Here is an 18,438-nt window from a genome sequence, read left to right as displayed (position 1 = left end):
TATGAAGTACAAATTAAACACAGTGAGATATTTAATTTGATACAGGACTGATTATTTACAGTCAGTGTGAAATATAAATTAATATTCAATACTTAATGTTGAATTTATAGCTTCAAAATCTTTTACATACTTTAGTGTGAAAACCAGCATTACATTTACTGTTTACCAATTAATGCAGCCTGGTTTCTTGTGGAAAATTAATTCACCAAATGTGGATAAATTTCCCTAAGTAGCCCAAATTATATGTTGGAGATTGTTATCTGAATTGCACTAATCCAACTTGTGCAACTTGTTTCTACACTTACATTCAAACGTGTTTTTCAAGATCAGTACATTCAGAGGTATTTAAACAAAAGTATTTCATACCAAGTAATTAAACATTAAGTCGCCGGAATTAAAATAATTGGGACATTCATTTAATTCCATCAACACCACAAATAACTGAATTACTTGGACCTACTTCATATAGCTCATATTTGATTTTGCCTACTACCGGCAGAGGGCGGCAAAAAAAAAAAACACGCAACAGAACAAGAACTCGCGAGATATGAGAAATCCCACGAGTTTCGTTTGTCTCCTTATTTCTCGCGGTATTTCCTCTTTCTTCCTCTTTCACTCCCTGTAGCCAACATGGCAGTCGGCAAGAATAAGAGGCTGACTAAAGGCGGCAAAAAGGGTGCCAAAAAGAAGATGTAAGTAACAAATGTACATATTGTAGCATAAAATAGAGTTTGCTTTTTCCACTAGTTTGAGTTCGGTGTAAGAAATGAGAAGGATGAGGTAGATTTTAAATAGATGTTTCAGGGCCAGTTCTGTAGTCTCGTCGTCCTCGGCCTCTGTGGCGTTTTATGAAGGTGCAGCATGCTGAGCGTATTTAGCCTGGACTGTGTTATAATCAGGCTGGTTTAATAAGACACATACAGGGCTGTAGGTGTACAGTAGCATGGAGAGCGGTGAGACTTTGTTGGGGCTGGTACGTTATTACGAGGGTTTACCAAGTGTTAGCATTGGCTTGTCTTAGCTATCAGTCTGACAGTCAAACATCATGAAGCCGAGTTGAGTTCTAGGGGTGATGGTGCTGCGTGACATAAACAACCTGATTGTATGAACAGGTCATTTAGCAGATCGCTTGATGATAGTTAAAAGACTAGATGGACCAAATCGTTCATGGTGCACGGTTAGCCGGCTTGCTAGCATAGAGCTGGCCCTGTGTGTATCCTCGCATGTGTTTAGAACAGCGCTGCATGTGCGTTTAAATGAATAGGTTTGTCTCTGTCGTTTCTGCAGTGTGGACCCTTTCTCCAAGAAGGACTGGTATGATGTTAAGGCACCAGCCATGTTCAACATCCGCAATCTTGGCAAGACCTTGGTCACCAGGACTCAGGGAACCAGTAAGTCTGCATAACGTTAGTGAGACTCTCCTCTTCAATGCGTTATGTTGTCAGTGGGTGCATTTACTGTAACTTCAGGCTGTCATTCTTACTGGGTGAATGAGACTTATTTTTTTAATCATGGTAAAATGTGTAATTCAAAAGCTCATTTGTTAGTTTGGGCACTCCTGGAGATGCAGTGGGAATGTATAATGACAAACTGTCCTAAATGATGGTTACTGAGTATTTCCGAGATCACCTGGTTTTCCTATTATTGATTGATCCTCTGGACATTTGTCATAACCTCCAGAGCTACAGATGTTTGATTTCTAACTTTTATATGCAATCCACTACCACACAGGAATCGCCTCTGACGGTCTAAAAGGACGCGTGTTCGAGGTGAGCCTCGCTGACCTGCAGAATGATGAGGTGGCCTTCCGTAAGTTTAAGCTCATCACAGAAGATGTGCAGGGCAAGAATTGCCTCACTAACTTTCACGGGATGGACTTGACCCGTGACAAGATGTGCTCCATGGTCAAGAAGTGGCAGGTAATTCTCATGTTTTTATGATTAGTACTTAGCATTAAATATTCCACTGAAGCCATTGTTTGTTTTTCCCAGTGGTACCCATCAAAACGTAACCTTTGAGTAACAGTAAATACTAAATAATACAAAAATATGTGAGAAATAATAGCTGAGCAATGGTAGTATTGAAAGTGTATAATTGGAAGTGTTTTTGAATAGTAGTGATGAACCTCTGAATGAAATGGGACATTGCTAGAAAGCTTTATCGTTGGTCAAGGAGGTTTGAGGTCACCTGGAGAAAAGTATAACAACTGCAACAGCTTTTCTGCCATGATGATTCAGGCAGTCATCATCCTGTCCTATTCAATTAAAAACAGAGTTGTTTTTTTGTTTTTAAACCTACTAATTACATTTTATGTGTGAGAGGCCCACAAAGACGATCACTGTACCAAATGAGGTGTGTCACTGAGCCATAAGCTCTCATGAGCCATTAAGCACCTTTATATGGTAAACAGGAGAGGGGGTTGTTTTGTTTGTCTGCCGTGATATGTTGTGGAACTTAGCAGCTGTGACCCTGAAAGAAACAGCAAATGTCAAATTTGGTTAGACGCAGTGTGAAAATGTTTAGACTCCACTGCTTTCTAGTCTTGAAATGCAGCAGTTTTTTAAATTAGATGTAGCAGTACATGGAACATTGGTGTTAGGTTGGTGTTTTTATGGCAATTTTCTCTTTTAAATACTGTGTATTGGGTATTCAATCCGTGTACATACTGAATGGAAAGTGAACAGAACTAAACTCTGGTAGAGCCACCAGACTGAAAATGTATTGGATAAAGATTTTGAAGGAAAGTGAGGCGATTACAGTTCAGCTTAAAGGCTAATTGGGATTGATGTATTTTTTTCTACATAGACCATGATTGAAGCCCATGTGGATGTGAAGACCACCGACGGCTACCTTCTGCGTCTGTTCTGCGTGGGTTTCACAAAGAAACGCACCAACCAGATCAGAAAAACCTCCTACGCCCAGCACCAGCAGGTTCGCCAGATCCGCAAGAAGATGATGGAAATCATGACCCGTGAGGTTCAGACCAACGACCTGAAGGAAGTTGTCAACAAGCTGTAAGTCACAGTTTTAATTGTACATTCAGTGCAAGCTTCAGTCTTTTGCTGAGAAAACATTTTAGACGATTTCACGGTCACCAAGATGTCATTATGTCAGTTCATTTAGGCCTGTCATCTCTGAGAGGTTTTATCTTTTGTGCATTGTGTTGTTACAGGATCCCTGACAGCGTAGGCAAAGACATTGAGAAGGCCTGCCAGTCCATCTACCCTCTGCATGATGTTTATGTGCGCAAGGTCAAGATGCTTAAGAAACCCAAGTTTGAGTGTAAGTGAAACAGCCATAACACTGATGTGCCCCCTCTGCTTATGGGAACACATGATGACACTGTTTCGGTCCCATATGATCGCCTGATTACCTATTGAGATCAGCTGACGTTCCCTTGCATGATAAAAACTCAAGGTTCAGTGATGTGTACAGTTTTAGTGGCATGTTTGCATTCTAGTTTTTTAAGTAACTGAGATTGTGGAATCTCACAGTTCAGGGGGTGAGGGATAAAGTGTCTCTTTCATATATTCCATATTGTTGACTAAATGTAACTTCTATATTATTTGTCTTTGTAACATTTCATTGTGATCAGTCTGAGCTAAAAAGCTTTTGGTTTTCTGTTGCAGTGGGAAAACTGATGGAGCTCCACGGTGAAGGCGGTGCCGGCAGTGCCACAAAGGCAACTGGTGATGACACTGGAGCCAAGGTGGAGAGGGCTGATGGCTATGAGCCCCCCATCCAGGAAACTGTCTAAACACCCTGATGGATTTAATAAAAAATGTAAATGACAGTCTATGCCATTTATTTATTTTACTGTAGCTTTTGTTTTTGTGATACAATGATAGAATGAGCACAACTTAGGATGGATGCAGTTAGTAACTTAAAATGAATTCCAACAGCTTATGCAAAAAGCCTTTGTTCAGTTTAAGACCAAGAACAACAGACCAAGTTGTCACCATGTTTTGTCAAATGCTTAGTCCCATGTTTATAATGTTAGCAGTTCTTCTTTAGAGGTGGTCAACAGGAAAGAAAACCGATTCTCACTTTGACGTTTGAATTGGTCACCAGAATCTAGCAGTATAGTCATGTAATAAAAAAATAAACCAAAAAAAAGCCGTAATCATGAAAATGAAAGGTCCAGTGTATTTACATTGCATAGTCAGATTTATTTCTTTATACTATGGTAAATTAGAATAAACACTTCATTTTAAGTTAATGCTGTAGATGGGGGAATATATAGCACTGTTTGGAGATAAAATATTGGATTCCAGTTAAAAGCAGACTTCACTGTCCTTTTTTGCCTCAGACCACTAGCCCAGTACTTGCACGTAGTTTTTAGGAACTAGGGCACGTTTGCCCCGTGAATCACCCAGGTACCACTCCTCATCAATGGACTCCAAATTGGTTATAATGTCCCCAGCCTGTGACGGGAAGAAACAACAGGTTGCAGAGCTTAGCATTGAAGTTGCTTTGAAGAAAAGAAAGCTTTGAAGAAAAAAAATTGTACCTGTAGAGAGAGCTCTTCATCGCAATTTGATGTGAAGTTATACAGAGCCCTTGCTCTGCCACTGCTAACAGCTTCATACTGCTGGGTATTAGATGACTGCAGGCCTGCTGAGGAAGGAAGTATACAATCGTGAATTAATGAATATGGAATAAGTTGGTCTTGTAAAAATTTTGAATATCTAGCTGCAGCTCCTCAATTGTGAAAATATACCAGTTCTTTTTCATGTAAACTAAAAATCTTTGAGCTTTGGTCTGTTGTAGATCAGACATGCAGTAAGTTATTGTCACCCTGGGCTTTAGGACATTTTTGTTACTTTTGCTGGCCAAATTATTTATTGTCAAAGTAATTGACAGATTAATACATGTAAATAGTTGGTACTGGCCATGATGCCAATATTGCATCACTGTGAAATATTAAGTGTGTAATAGAGTCTTATACATTTTTCATTATTTTTCATTACCTGCCTAACTTTGACACTGCACCCCAGATACTAAATACCTGTCTTCATTATCACTTAATCATCAATTCAGACGGTAACAGACTAGAATTACTGGAAGTTACAAACAATCTAGGGCTTGGTCCACTGTGTGGAGGGTAATAATTTTGTCAAGGCACCATGACGACATTTTCATACCTGTGGTGTTCTCAACAAAAGCCCTGGGGAACATGCCTTCTTTTCCATTGAGCCTGCCACAGCTCCAGTCACCATCAATGTGCTGGGTGATAAGGATGCAGTCGCCTTTTCGGAAAGACAGTTCATCGTCTGACTTCCCGACATAGTTGTATTGAGCCACCACCCAGTTAACAGACGACTGAGATGCCTACAGAGTGAGAAGGACCAGGCAGTGACTGATGAGTCATAAAATGTTAAAACAGTCAGCAAGTGATCATCAGTACATCTGCGCCTTATACAACTTTAACAGACATTTACAGACATTTGATGAATAACCAACAATGACCCTTACTAATGTTATAACTGATATACTGTAAATGTTGATTACCTGAGCAGATTTGGCAGCCGGCGAAGCAACCATGCCTGTGGGGACAAAAGGTTATTAATGGGGAAATGCATATAACATGAAGGCCTTTTCTTTTAGCAGCCAGTGCAGAAATTACATACTTCAATATTTAATAAAAAATAAATGTTTGTCTGGTTGCAGTAGTTTTAGCCTCAGTAAAATTAGGTTACTTTTGGATTAGCTAAAATAATAAATTAAAGATCCAACATTTTTTTCCACTAAGATATATTTTAATAGATTGTGGGGAGCGGCATCATTTTGTTTACATGCATGTAATTTTCTTCTTTTTTTTTTTAAGAAATCTGGTACTGATAAACAAAAGCTTAATAAAATGTTGAGGATTCAAGTTCACTGCTCAGACCTTTTGTAAACACCTATTTAATGAAACACAAACAGGAGCACAAATTCCTGGCATGCCATAGAGGGAAATGCCACGTAAAAGGATGGATAAAGGCTCTTCACTGAGACACCACCACTCTGTTGTTTGAGTTTAATATATCAAAAGGATAACATGTTGATGTTGTGTAAGTAAGTACAATTCAGATCACTTGTTCTTGGTGACCAGATCAGCAGAAAATGAAAAGAATAAACGGACAAATCGTACCAGGCAGAGCGATCCTGGTGGGCTGCTTCTGCTGCTGACTTGGAGGTGGAGGTATATCCTCAATGATGTCCACATAGTTAAGAGGGAATATTCCAGCTGAGGCGCCGATCTGTCCCCAAGCCCAATCCTGTCCCATGTGCTCCTTCAGCTCAATCACACTCCCCTCAGAGAACGACAGCTCATCACTGCTCTGCCCCTCAAAGTTAAATCTTGCCACACACCGCGGACCACTTCATGGGACACAACATCATTTCTCACATTAGGAAAGTGCAGGCTGAATTTTAAAAGGCCACTAAAAAGATTTTCATAATGTAAAAATTGTACCTGATTGCTGCAGGTGCTGGTTGTGGTTTCCTTTCAGGGAGCATTTTTGGTGAATTTGACTAAATAGAAAATTGAAAATGGAAACCTTTTTTTTTTTTTTTTTTAAAAATACAGTACAGGTATTATTTCAACCAAACAGGTGATCAACACAAGAATACAATGTTTGATACTTACCAGGACTTTAACATGATTTATGGGAAAAAAACCAGTGGATCCTCTACAAGTGCCTCTGTACCATTCACTGTCCACCTGCTCCACCATGGTCACAGTGTCTCCTAATCTCAGACCCAACTCTCCTGGACCCCCTTTATGAACAAAACAAACTGTTTATTCTTCATTCTTAATGCACAATCAGAAAATAATTCTTTCTCCTTATCTGAGTATTTCCTAAAATCTTAAAAATATTCTTTTGATATATATATTGTGTTTACATCTCAGTCACTACTAGCAGCTATGTGTGACATGTGACCTGGGACGAAGTCATGTATGGCCTGCACTCTTTGCCCAGTTAGACCATCATCCTGTAGAGTGAAAACAAAGACTTAAAGGTTAATGTGTCAGAGCCCACTGGGTACAAAGGACAAGTGACATATTAATGACATGAATCTAGTAATTAAAGAAAGATGAGTTACCTGCGGTGGGTCCAGAGGAGTTATGATCTTCATGTGAGACCTGTTGACTCTACCTCTGGCTTCTCCAACCTGACACTCAAACGTATCGCGATCAATCTCCCCTAGCAGCAGAAGCACTTCATTTTTCTATTGACAAGGCAAAGAAAACATATTAGATCCAGTTGGTCAAGACAGACCCTGGAACTGGGAACAGAAAATGTATTGTAATGTATGTAAGTATGTAAGTATGGCACTTTAACATAGAAGCACTGTGTACCTCAAATGACAGCTCTCCTGTATTGCTCCCATTGTAGTCATAGGCTGCAATTCCATGGGGACGTTCAAGCTGGTGGAGAAAGAAAAAAAGCAAAATTGAAATAGATTATCATCAAGTGGCATTTGAAGAATAATAAAAGCACCAGGCATGCAGTGGGGTCTCTCTCACAATGTATTTGTTGTAGAGACGTTGGCCTGGTTTGGGTCTTGGAGGCAACACAGGTTCTTGAGTGTGGGGCGTCTGTGGATGGGGCTTAGGAAAAGGCTCAGATACTGATCGACCTGCAGCCTGAAGACTGGGTATAGGAGGTCTTCCTGGGCCTGGCATGTATTGAGGTGCATGAGGTGGGAGGGGTTTGGTAGTACTGGGCCTCCTGCAGTTTAACACCATCATTAAATTGAGCAGATTAGAATCTTTGGAAAATGTACAAACATTTTAAACTTTGCTTATGAAGATTTTGCCCCCTCACTTACCGAGGTGGTAGTGACGGCTGTGAGCCAAACTGGAAAGGCTCCTGCAGAAGATTTAATATTTTAATTAGCAAAACCAGGCTACAACACATAGCATTCAGTCAAAGTTAACTCTAGCTCAGCAGCAACAGTTGAAGGTTTACTTTGACAGGAAGGACTTGCGGTGGGCTCTGTATGTAGTTCACTGAGTTGTTGAAGGAACCTATAGGCTTCTGAGCAGGGAGGGGTGGAGGACTGTCCTGAATTTCATCAGAGACTGAGAAGAGATTTGTCTTTACAAATAGCATACTGAAAACAAATGCTCCATTGTTAAATTACATACATAGAAATGTAAGCAGGTCAATAGAACATGCAGGCATTAAATATCACAATTTAATTTCAGTGTAGTTTGACAACAGGTCAACAATCATGTCAGGTTTTCTGCACTCACGTGAAACAGTTTTGCTGGGGACCCTGATGGTAGTTGGTCTCCTTGTAATATTTGGTCTGTTGAAAGAGCCTCCATTACTGTCCACACTGTGTTGTAGATTGACTGGCAAGTGATCTGTAGAAGGAGACACTTTATGTGTTTGTAGTTGAACGCAAACTTGGATGTAGTGAGGCACATTTTATGTTTTTTTAAAGTGGAAGGAAAACTAGTATTAAAAACCCTGCAGCAAACATACATTATAACCAAGCCTTTTTTCAATTATCATTTTTATTTCATGAACTTAAAAAATGAAAAAAAAAAAAAAATCATGCTTCTTTTTTGACATTTCTGATTGATACAGGCCTTTATTCTGAAAATCAATCTACTCACATAGTAAAAATAAGTGTGTTCCTATAGAGCAGTTCATTTTGTCTTACACAGTATACAAAGAAAACGCTACTCACTTGATGCTGCGGTCACATTTTCATTCCTGCTGAATATGGAGGCTGAGTTGTGGTTGTTTATATTAAGACTGGGTCTCAGTGGTTCCATATAAGGCCTCGCTGGAGGTATAGGAGGAACCAGTGAGGTGTCCGCTTCATACACACTGTTGGCTCTGGTCAGTACAGGAGCCCTGGATCTGTTTTGCATGGCTGCTTTGATGTGTAAACTCTCTAGCTCCTCTTTTATAGGCAGCCCCACAGACCTCTGAGTGGGCTGAGGTCTGGGGGCTGGTGTAGAGTTTTGGGCTCCATTTATGGTTGATATATTCTGACTGTCATCTACATTGTGGTTAAACTGAGGTTTAAATGCTACAGAAGGTTTAGCAGCCACAGGAGGTTTGATGCTCGGCCTCCTGGGTTGAAAGTCTGGTTTAGCTGGTTCAGCTCCATTTTCTTCCCCGTTGCATGACTGGCTCTCAAAGGCTTGGATCTTCGCCCGGATATTACGTTGACTCTCACTGATGTTCATCTCGCCAAAAGCATCTCCACCTTGAGGGGTCTCGTGTGATTGGTTAGTGATGAGACAGTTATCCGCACACTCGTTTTCTACACTAAAGGCGTCCAACAACTCCTTTAAATACTTATTGGACTTGACCTCCTGTGGATCAGTATGAATATTGTCACAATTTTCACTGAGCCTAACCAAAGTCTGATCTTGGACGTCCTGCTTTTCCTGCTTTCGGGATTTCGTACGAGGAAGTGGAATAGGGCGTTGACTGGGTTCTGAGTCAGAAGTGGGAACAGTTTCAGCTGGAGCAACAGAATCAGAGAGCTGTTTTGTAGGAATATACCAGTGTACAGTAACAGATCTGGTGCACGTGTGATTGGAATCTGCTTGCTTTGGACTGTCTGACTTAGAGTAACTTTGGCTCACAGGATTTATGGATAATGTAGTATTTGTTCCAATCTTCCTGTCAGTGGGTCCAACAATGGCAGCGACCTGTTCTCTGTCCACTGGTTTCGGTGGTGATGGCCGTGGTGGTTTCTGCGGCTTTTTAGCTGGAATCAAACGTAAACAATCTTCATGGGCAAAGCTGACACAGGCAAACTGTCATATTCACACAGCACCAAGAAGGATTCTTACAGGTTTTACCAGCAGATCTTGTCTCAGCTGACCGAGGAGCGGCAATGCACTGTGGGACAGCAGTGGTGGAGTCTTTCCTCACAGAGTCTGTCTGTGTGGCACTTGTGGTGGTGCAGGTGGTCTGGCGAGGGGCTGCAATGGGCTTGACAATATCCTCTTCCTGGGTTTTCTCTTGAATCACCTGGTCATAGGATGGTGGGAGCTGAGTCATGAAAAAGAGAGGTGTTCACGCTTACATGCACACACATTAAATATACCAGTGTGTTAGGGGATTTAAATGCACTATATTTACACAAATATGATTTAGTCACTACTACTAAGGTCACTGAGGTGATGTCCTCAGTATTTGAAGAATTTGGAAGCTGTCATAAGTTGGGGGAGTTACACTCCACAATTAGGGTAAATCCTTACACATAGTGAGTAAATTATATCATCTTATAACACTAATTGTGTTTTAAATGTGACTACTTTTAATCCAAGAAAACTATAAAAACGTTTCTATGTACTGTCTGGTCAAATATTTTAAGGAGTTTGTATTTTTTTGTTTTTATTTAGGAAGAAATATTCTGGGCCAGCACAGATCCATAAACACCTCCTATACGAAGAAACCATTCTAAACTGAAAAATGAAATGAAATGAAACTCAAACTCTGTCAGATCAGATGAAGCCCACCTGGGAGACAGGTTGGATGCCTGCAGACCAGCTGGACTGAGGAGGATGGAAAACGACCGATGCCCCTGAGAACCAGCTATTGTTGGCCAGAGGTTCTGCTGAGACAATGGTGATCTCTGGTCGCCTGGAAGATGAAGTATAATGACACCAAAGACAAAGGAAATGCATTGCTTTTTGTGCATCAACATACGACTGATTTTACATTACCTTCTGTAGTCACCCTGACAGTTTGTTCTTGCTGAGGGAAGGACAAAAAAAAAAAAAAACAATATAAACTTGCAGAGCAATTTATGCATTTCTAATAGGTAACATAATTGTGCTGCTGATATTTTGTCAAACCATTCTTTATATGAAAGAGTTCTAATTAACTAATATTCTGACTTACTTCGTTTGATAGCAGCTCGTATAGAAGACAGAGGTCCTGGGCTGAAAAAGAAGTCACAGCAGGAATCTCACTTATCATGAAGGTGTGGGACACACACACACGCACACGCACACACGCACGTGTGTGCGCGCGCGCACACACACACGCACACACACACACACACACACACACACACACACACAGACAGAGCAGCTTCATACCTTTGTGCTGATTCAGCTGTTCAAAATAAATCTCTTTACTTGCACCTGGGCAGTACCATAAAGCATATAGTGTCTATGCAGATCATTTATGGTTTTACCCCAAGTTACGTAATTTAAAACAAAATTACTTAACTTACTTAAAATTTAAAAAAAAAAAAATTAAAAACAAGAGAACTGGTAGAAATGGCTTGAATTAGCTTAAAGTATGTGGAAGGAGCTCAAAGCTACAAAAATAAAAGGGAAAAATAAGGACATGACAAGAAGGCTTTAGGCAGGCAATACTGAAGTATTACCACAGGTTTATATCACAGAACATTCTTCCAGAATTGCAAAAGGTGCAGACTTTTAGGTACTATGTACGAATATTAACATCTAGAGTACGCACTACATTTTCAGGTTAACACAGCACACGTGACCATCATTAAAACAACTACTGTTCCACACATCATCATCTCAGAGTCCACACTTTTTTAGTAATGAGGCCGGCTCCTCATTAACGTAAACATGCACCCTGTTCATTAAAGCCTGGCTGCAGGAGGGTGATGTAAATTCTTTGGGAAAAAGACCACTTTTTTCCTCATTGTGCTGCCACATGGTAAATTTAATTGATCATTTAGGCTGTTAACACAAGTAACATAAGACCAAAGCATCTTATTTTGTAAACTGTGGTTTTAAATGATTGTCCTGATCTTTCTGACATCTACAGAGGTCAGTTAGGAGGCTATGGTTAATATCTCTAAACATCAACTATAAAAGCAGCATGTGGTATTCATCCCCATGTCAGCCTTCGCTATAGACCAGTGTATTGTTTGCTCCATTCACAAACTCACCACAACCTTATCAGCAGAGCTGACGGTTAAAGGGATAGTGTCCCATTTCCTAGAAATCAATACTAGTTGGTGGAGCTGAACAACTGCTACTGGATCTACAGCTTCCGGTACTAGGTGCATAAAACTAAGAACTACATACCTGGAATGCAAATGTTCTGGCTTGGGTCTTTCAGGATGATCTGCAGAAGAAAACAGATGTAAACGACACGTAGCAGCAAAGGTAACATGCTGGCACTTCACAACTGTTTATGTAAAAATTATTATAAAACAGTCCTGGTAATTGATTTGCAACAATGCCCACATTATGTTTAAACTGATGGTGTTCATGAGACATAAATCCTATAATTAAAGCTGAAGGTCTGAATGTTAACTGAGCCCATGTGACATCTGATGAACAACAATCACTGTGGCCCATAATGCACTTGTTTATGAATTCAACTTGTTTGTAAGAGAAATGAATTGTCAGTCCATCTTTTAAAAGTCTCACTCTAAGTCACAGTTTCATTTAAAACACTACCTACTACTTCCAGACAAGACTGTATGTACAAGAAAAACAAGAACCTCCCCTCATTAACTGGGTCAGAAACTACATCCAGAACAACCAGTTAGACAAAGGTAAATATTTTTGCTGCTTCCAAATCAGAATGTACAAGGAAGCAATTATGTCTCAACGACTGATGAATGAAACAAATTATCACCACAAAGCAACAGAGCATTCAGCAGTATAACTGAACTAATCCTGTTTGTAAAAAACTCCCAAACAATAGAAAGGAAAGTTAGTATTTAAACAACAAACGTTATGGATTAGGATACATGCAATACACTTAGCTTATTATTCCCTCAACTACCTGGATTTGCAAATGGTAAAAAGCAGATTTCACACCACAGGTAAAAGAGCAGAATCGGTCGAACAACCAATCAAAATCAGAAGTAACTTGTTTTGTTGAGTTTTTTTTTTTTTGTTTTGTTTTTTTTTTTTGGAAGAAATTAAAAAAGCAGGAAGTGTCGAAGTCAGCTTAGTTAATGCTTCTGCCCTGAACAAGTCAAATCCACCTGTCACACCTGTTACCTGTTGTCTGTCAGCACAGCTGCTTCAACATGTGACACAGGAGCTTCTGTACTTTCACCTAATGACAATGATGTTTTTAGCAAAAAATTTAAGCTGTGCTGATTTTAAACTATAACCACTTCCTTGTGCCTGTGCAGCCTGGCATACATAACATGAGGACACAGTGGTTTGATAGTCTTTACTCTCCCTTGAGAAAATAATGTGCTGTAACCCTGAAAACACTTAGTCTGTTTGGTGATAGCATACACTGATGCCCCTACCTGATGATGAGTTACATACTGTGTGTTGAGGATCAGCTGGATTTTTATATTAAGATCCCTGTGCCTGGTCCACCGAGTGAGTATCAGAGCGTGACAAAAAACCTGAAGGTAGCAGTCATACCTCCACAGACTACAAAGAAAGAGGGAGGACTCTATTATATGTCAACTCTCCTGTGTTTACTCGACCAATCTGATGAACTGGAATGCAGTCACTCAGGAAGTGACACAGCGCTTCCGCTGTCTTTTTCCAACAAAATGCCACAGGTATAATCACATCACTCTGTGCCATCTGTAGCTGCCATGAGTCTGAAAGTATTTTAACAATTAAACACAACAGGTTTTTAGCTTTGTTGTGCCTATTTTGTTTGCCTAAAAACAAAAGTAATCAAAAAATGTAGATATAAATTCTTTTGTACAGGTAAGGGTCACTCAGAGTACGACTGATAGAAATGCTACAAGAGTACAAAATAACAACAATGAACCAGAGGAGAGTATTGCATACAATCAATATGATGAAATCTTTAAAGGAATAAACTTTGTAGTACAAAGATAGATAATAACAAAAACTCCTAAAATATGAAGGTTCAGACTTAAAAACTCCTGCTTATGGTTTTTAATTCATCAACATGAAGTAGTTAAAAGGCAACCAGTACACCTGATTCATTTATGAAACGCATTTCATATATGTTGTCTAATATATGACCAGACAGTGGTTTAAAATGTTCCAAATCAATACACAGACTTTAAGTTTAAGCTCTTTGCTTTTTCTGAGGGCAGACAAAAATGCTAAATACCAGTTATACAAGTGTGGACAGCTTTCTGACTGAGTGAGGATTTACTTGTGATAAAACATTTCTGATGGTAAAAATATGATATTCCAGATGTCAGATCTCTCACTTATTCGCTGAGCTAAAACCGAGTGAAAGACACTTTGCAGCCATAGTTTCTCTCTCTGGGCCTCTGAACCAATAACAAGCCCTTCAGGTTCTTCGTGCTGTGGAATAGATTGCATTAATATCTCAAATAGATTTTTAAAGAGTATGAACTGGACGGCACAGCAACAAAAGGTTGTATATTGTGAACACAGTTATAAGAGGAAACATGTACAACAGTACCAAGGAGAAGTATCGGGTATCTAGATTCAAAATCAACAGTCTTGGATTTGATCCTAATATTGGCTGTGATGATACAAATTATGTCAGTTTTTTTTTTTTCAGTGAATATAGGCTAGTTTGAGACAGTTTCAGACAGGTCAGTGTATTCACCATATGTAACTCCACCCCTGGAGTAATCTTCATGTACTATATGCATCAAACATTACTGGACACTCGCAATATGCAAATTAGATGATGAATTTTTTTTATTTAGTCTCATGGCATATAGTTTTCTATGCAAATTAGACAAGCCTCCTAAATCCATCATCAATTCATCCATTACTCCATTACGCCACTTATCCTGGAACATCCAGGGTCGTGGGGAGGCTGGAGCCAATCCCAGCTGACATTGAGTCAGAGACGAGGTACTGCCAAGACAGATCACAAGTTTATCATACAGGCAATTTACAGTGTCCAATGAGCCTTAACCCTAATCTGTGTGTCTTGGGACTGCAGGAGGGTGCTGAAGTAGCTGGGGAAAAACCAACACAGACACAGGGAGAACATGTAAAACTCCACACAGGTTCATGGTGGAACAGGGTTCAACAAAACAGAACCTTCTTGCTGTGAGGCTAACCACCACAATGCTGTGCTGCCTCCTAAATATCATTTACTATGTAAAATAAGTATATACTGTGTCCTGTAGTATTTGTAGACCAGTGAAGCCTGAAAAGACACCACAAACACACGAGAAAGCTGCGTAGGTCAGCAGGAAAGCTGCACTCTCTTGAACACATGCTGACATTACTCAGCTGCAGCCGTCGCAGAGCAGCTGCTCAAACGGATGGCAACAAAGGGAAAGACAGAAAAACAATCGAATTTCATACTAGTTAAGAAGCAGATCCCAGGCAGAATCACATGAAGGCTGGTGATGGCACTTTACAACATGCAGGGCCAGGTTTGCTGACTAAACTGTGCACGTCTATGTGTTGTGTTTATCATAATAACTTGATCATGCTGAGAAAAATGAATGATCGGACGTAAACGTAAACAGCTAAGCATCACTTGTGTTAAAATCCAGAAAAGTCATTGTTGTTATTAGAGGACTGGTCAAAATAGATCTTGGCTCACTTACAAAAAACAGGACAGAGTGAGGCTGACAGATTATAGTGTCATTTGTGAATAACAGCATGTCAGCAGTTGGTGCGGACCTTTAGTCAGAGATGATTAGACTGTGTCAGTGCAGACGAGTTATTCACAGTGGAAACTATGTGAAATAGTATCTGAAGGGGATCTGTGACGGTCTAGATCAATGCAAACTGCTTATGAATGTATCATATTGTAACATTATTTTGAAAAGGTGAAGAACTTTATGGGCAAGTACAGGCAACAGTTTGTTCATGACACAGCAGCTTGTCTGCACAGAGGGACTGACAGGAATTCCTATTTGGACAACTGGTGGTGTCGGGTGTGTGTTTGGGAGTCAGGGTGGGGCGGGGGGAGTGGGTGGGGTAGTCTGAGCTAAAACACTGGCTGCAGATAGCTGGGCAGGGCAGGGCACATGGCAGTTCTCGAATTAAGTAAGTTCACACCACTTGACAAATAAGGAACAAAGACAACTGTGTAATACTGATGAGAAAATGTCCTGTGAGCCATAATAAAGTGAAATTATATGTTAGATGTTCAGACAGCTTTTGTGCTTATATGTGAAACATTAATGTTTCCTCATTGGATCACATGGTTATTACTGACATAACAAATCTCTAAGCAGGTTAACAAACAAAAGGAACAAAAGAGTTTCCAGTAACAAATGATGCACGTTGATATGAGGTGTGTGGGTCAACATTTCTGTACCAAGTAGGTGGTTAACTAAAATGGTAAATAAGGTGACAGACAGGTTTTCAGGTTTCCCTGTTGCAATTAAAAAATGCTAGTGGGTGTAATGTCTTCGGGCTAGTAAGATTTATTGTGTGATCTAAAGCTTTGTGTGTCGGTGCAGCTGAAGGAGTACCAGCAGTATCCATCCATCCATTATTTATACCCGCTTATTCCTATTTAGGGTCATAGGGATGTGTTGGAGCCTGTATCCACAGTATCAAGTTTAAATACACACACACAGCAAAACTTATTCGAATGTGCCCATGTTGTCTATGCTCACCTAAAGATATTTAACAAGATGGATAATTGAAATCAAACTGATAAATGTGCCCCTGCTAAAAGATAAATCTAATATTTCTGAAGTGTGCTGCTGTGGCAGCATAAACACTTTGAACCAAAATGTCCATCTGTTGGTATTTTTATTTTCCTACACCTCTTGTTGTTACATGGTATATGGTAGATTACACACTGACTGACATCCAGTTTACTGTAGCAGAACAGCACAGACTGTTAATGTTTAGCAGTGATGTAAAATACGCCTGATTTTGAGTTAATGGGTTACAAATACAAAACCACTGATAACTAACAATTCACTGTCATTCACAAAACAAACTCTGGCCACTTATAATCCATTATTGCAATGCTCCACTTAAACAACAGATAATCATCTGAGCTGAGTATGAAACCCGTTAAGTGCTTCACATTCCCACACATACCTGTTGCCTGGCTTCTGTTCCGCGCGTCCCTCAAGAGATCACTGCCTTCCTCCTCTGCCCTCCGGGCTTCAGCCATCGGGATTTAAAATCAATGAAGAAATGTAAATAATAATGATAATGTTGAAGTGAGCTATAAGCTTTTGAGTGGTGTGGTCGATAAAACATCAGTTGGTGTCCTGGTCATTAGAGGGTTGAGCCTGTCCAGCGCACAGCAGCGCGCCCTGTCCCGCAGAGGAGGAGAGAGGTGTTGCCGCTGACAGACCCCAGGAGGCAGAAACCTTTGTTTGGAAATGTGCTCAATTATCCCACCGATAATATGAAGCTTCCGTTCTGTCAGAACGACTACACTTTCTAATTTTCACATTAAAATACGGAAAGCAAAAAAAGAAAAACACCTTTTTGTCTTTTGTTTACCCGGAGCCCATATAGATTCAAAGCTTTGAATGAGGAGAGTTGATTTTTGAGGTTGATATACCCATCTTGATTTTTGTCTTCTCTTTCTTCAAACAAAAATCCTTAAACGGACGTGACTAGGGATTTTCACAGTAAAAGCTTTGTTGTGTCAGATCTGGGGTTTAATGTGGTGCCATGAACTTTAGCCCGATGCCTTTTAAACACTTATTAATATCTCTTTATGAACTTTAACTTAGTATTGATTCACACAAACAATTCACTATCCAGCTGAAGTAAGCCTAAACCCGTTTTTGAATTTGACTGGGCAAACTGCAATTCAACTGCTTTTCCTCTAGATGTCGCTATAAGCCTGGTTAAAAAACAAATATCTAGCTTACTATCATATGAACTCTAGATATACAGCCATAAAGGGTGTTACACAGAAATGAGACATTTAGGGAAAGGATTTTATGTCACTATGAACCACAACCTTAGTGGAAATATACTGATTCATTTGACCTGAATTGGGATCAGAGATACTTGTTTCAACTTATTTAAATGACACTAATGTTTATACAAAAGGAAAATGTATAATATAATATTAAATTAATATTTTAAAAGGCCAACTAGACTTAATAAATGAGAGGCAGCTTTTTTCAGTGCTGTTGTAGTTCACTATTTTGTCCCACAGATGGCACCTCATCAAAATACTGGTATTAATTATTAAATATTGATAATAATTTGCCATAATATTCATACAGTACAGCCTAGAAAGTGTGTTCCTCTAATGATTTATACCTTTGCTGTGATTTATGCACAGGCACTATTTATTTATAGCCAGTAGACCTCAGATCCTTTAAAAATCATTCATTCAAATGTTTATTCAAGTAAAAGCTGAAGTGGAAGGTGGAGCCAATTTTAATTATCTTGTACTTAGAAGTTGAAGTACTTTAGACAAATAAATGTAGTGGAGTAAAAAGTACAATACTGAAAGGTAGTGAGGTTGAAATATGCTGTGGCAGAAAATGTAAATACTGAAGTAAAGTACAAATAGTCCTACTCAAAAATGGAGCCTAGTTTCTACCTCTGCTTGTGGCCTGTCAGAATTTTAACTTTCACGAAGGAGACCA

At 39.6% G+C, this 18,438-nt stretch overlaps 2 protein-coding genes across 5 annotated transcripts; one reads left to right on the top strand and one right to left on the bottom strand.

The window, feature by feature from the left end:
- The first annotated feature begins 566 nt into the window (after positions 1-566).
- rps3a (ribosomal protein S3A) lies at positions 567-3,793 on the top strand. The gene is made up of 6 exons (XM_026304137.1): positions 567-692; positions 1,288-1,391; positions 1,732-1,919; positions 2,806-3,014; positions 3,173-3,282; positions 3,630-3,793. The coding sequence occupies exons 1-6, from the start codon at positions 631-633 to the stop codon at positions 3,755-3,757; spliced, it is 801 nt and encodes a 266-aa protein (XP_026159922.1). The 5' UTR covers positions 567-630; the 3' UTR covers positions 3,758-3,793.
- Positions 3,794-3,906: 113 nt separating this feature from the next.
- On the bottom strand, positions 3,907-17,117 carry sh3d19 (SH3 domain containing 19). 4 transcript variants are annotated; one of them, XM_026304134.2, is made up of 21 exons: positions 16,916-17,117; positions 12,038-12,077; positions 10,869-10,909; positions 10,691-10,721; positions 10,484-10,607; positions 9,812-10,013; positions 8,689-9,726; positions 8,246-8,359; positions 7,959-8,071; positions 7,819-7,859; positions 7,514-7,718; positions 7,346-7,414; positions 7,090-7,215; positions 6,927-6,978; positions 6,632-6,762; positions 6,458-6,516; positions 6,134-6,363; positions 5,512-5,546; positions 5,145-5,331; positions 4,511-4,614; positions 3,907-4,424 (listed from the first exon to the last, which is right to left on the bottom strand). In XM_026304134.2, exons 1-21 carry the CDS (start codon positions 16,989-16,991, stop codon positions 4,314-4,316), a joined length of 3,129 nt encoding a protein of 1,042 aa, XP_026159919.1. In that variant the 5' UTR covers positions 16,992-17,117; the 3' UTR covers positions 3,907-4,313. The 4 variants fall into 4 exon arrangements, with proteins under 4 accessions (XP_026159919.1, XP_026159921.1, XP_026159918.1 ...); XM_026304136.2 differs by having other exon boundaries at positions 4,511-4,617; positions 9,812-9,992; XM_026304133.2 differs by having other exon boundaries at positions 4,511-4,617; positions 16,916-17,116.
- Between the last annotated feature and the right edge of the window lie 1,321 nt (positions 17,118-18,438).

Source organism: Mastacembelus armatus, chromosome 1, assembly GCF_900324485.2.
Source record: "Mastacembelus armatus chromosome 1, fMasArm1.2, whole genome shotgun sequence".
Classification (NCBI taxonomy): Eukaryota; Metazoa; Chordata; class Actinopteri; order Synbranchiformes; family Mastacembelidae; genus Mastacembelus; species Mastacembelus armatus.
This window is presented reverse-complemented; position numbering and strand designations above follow the sequence as displayed.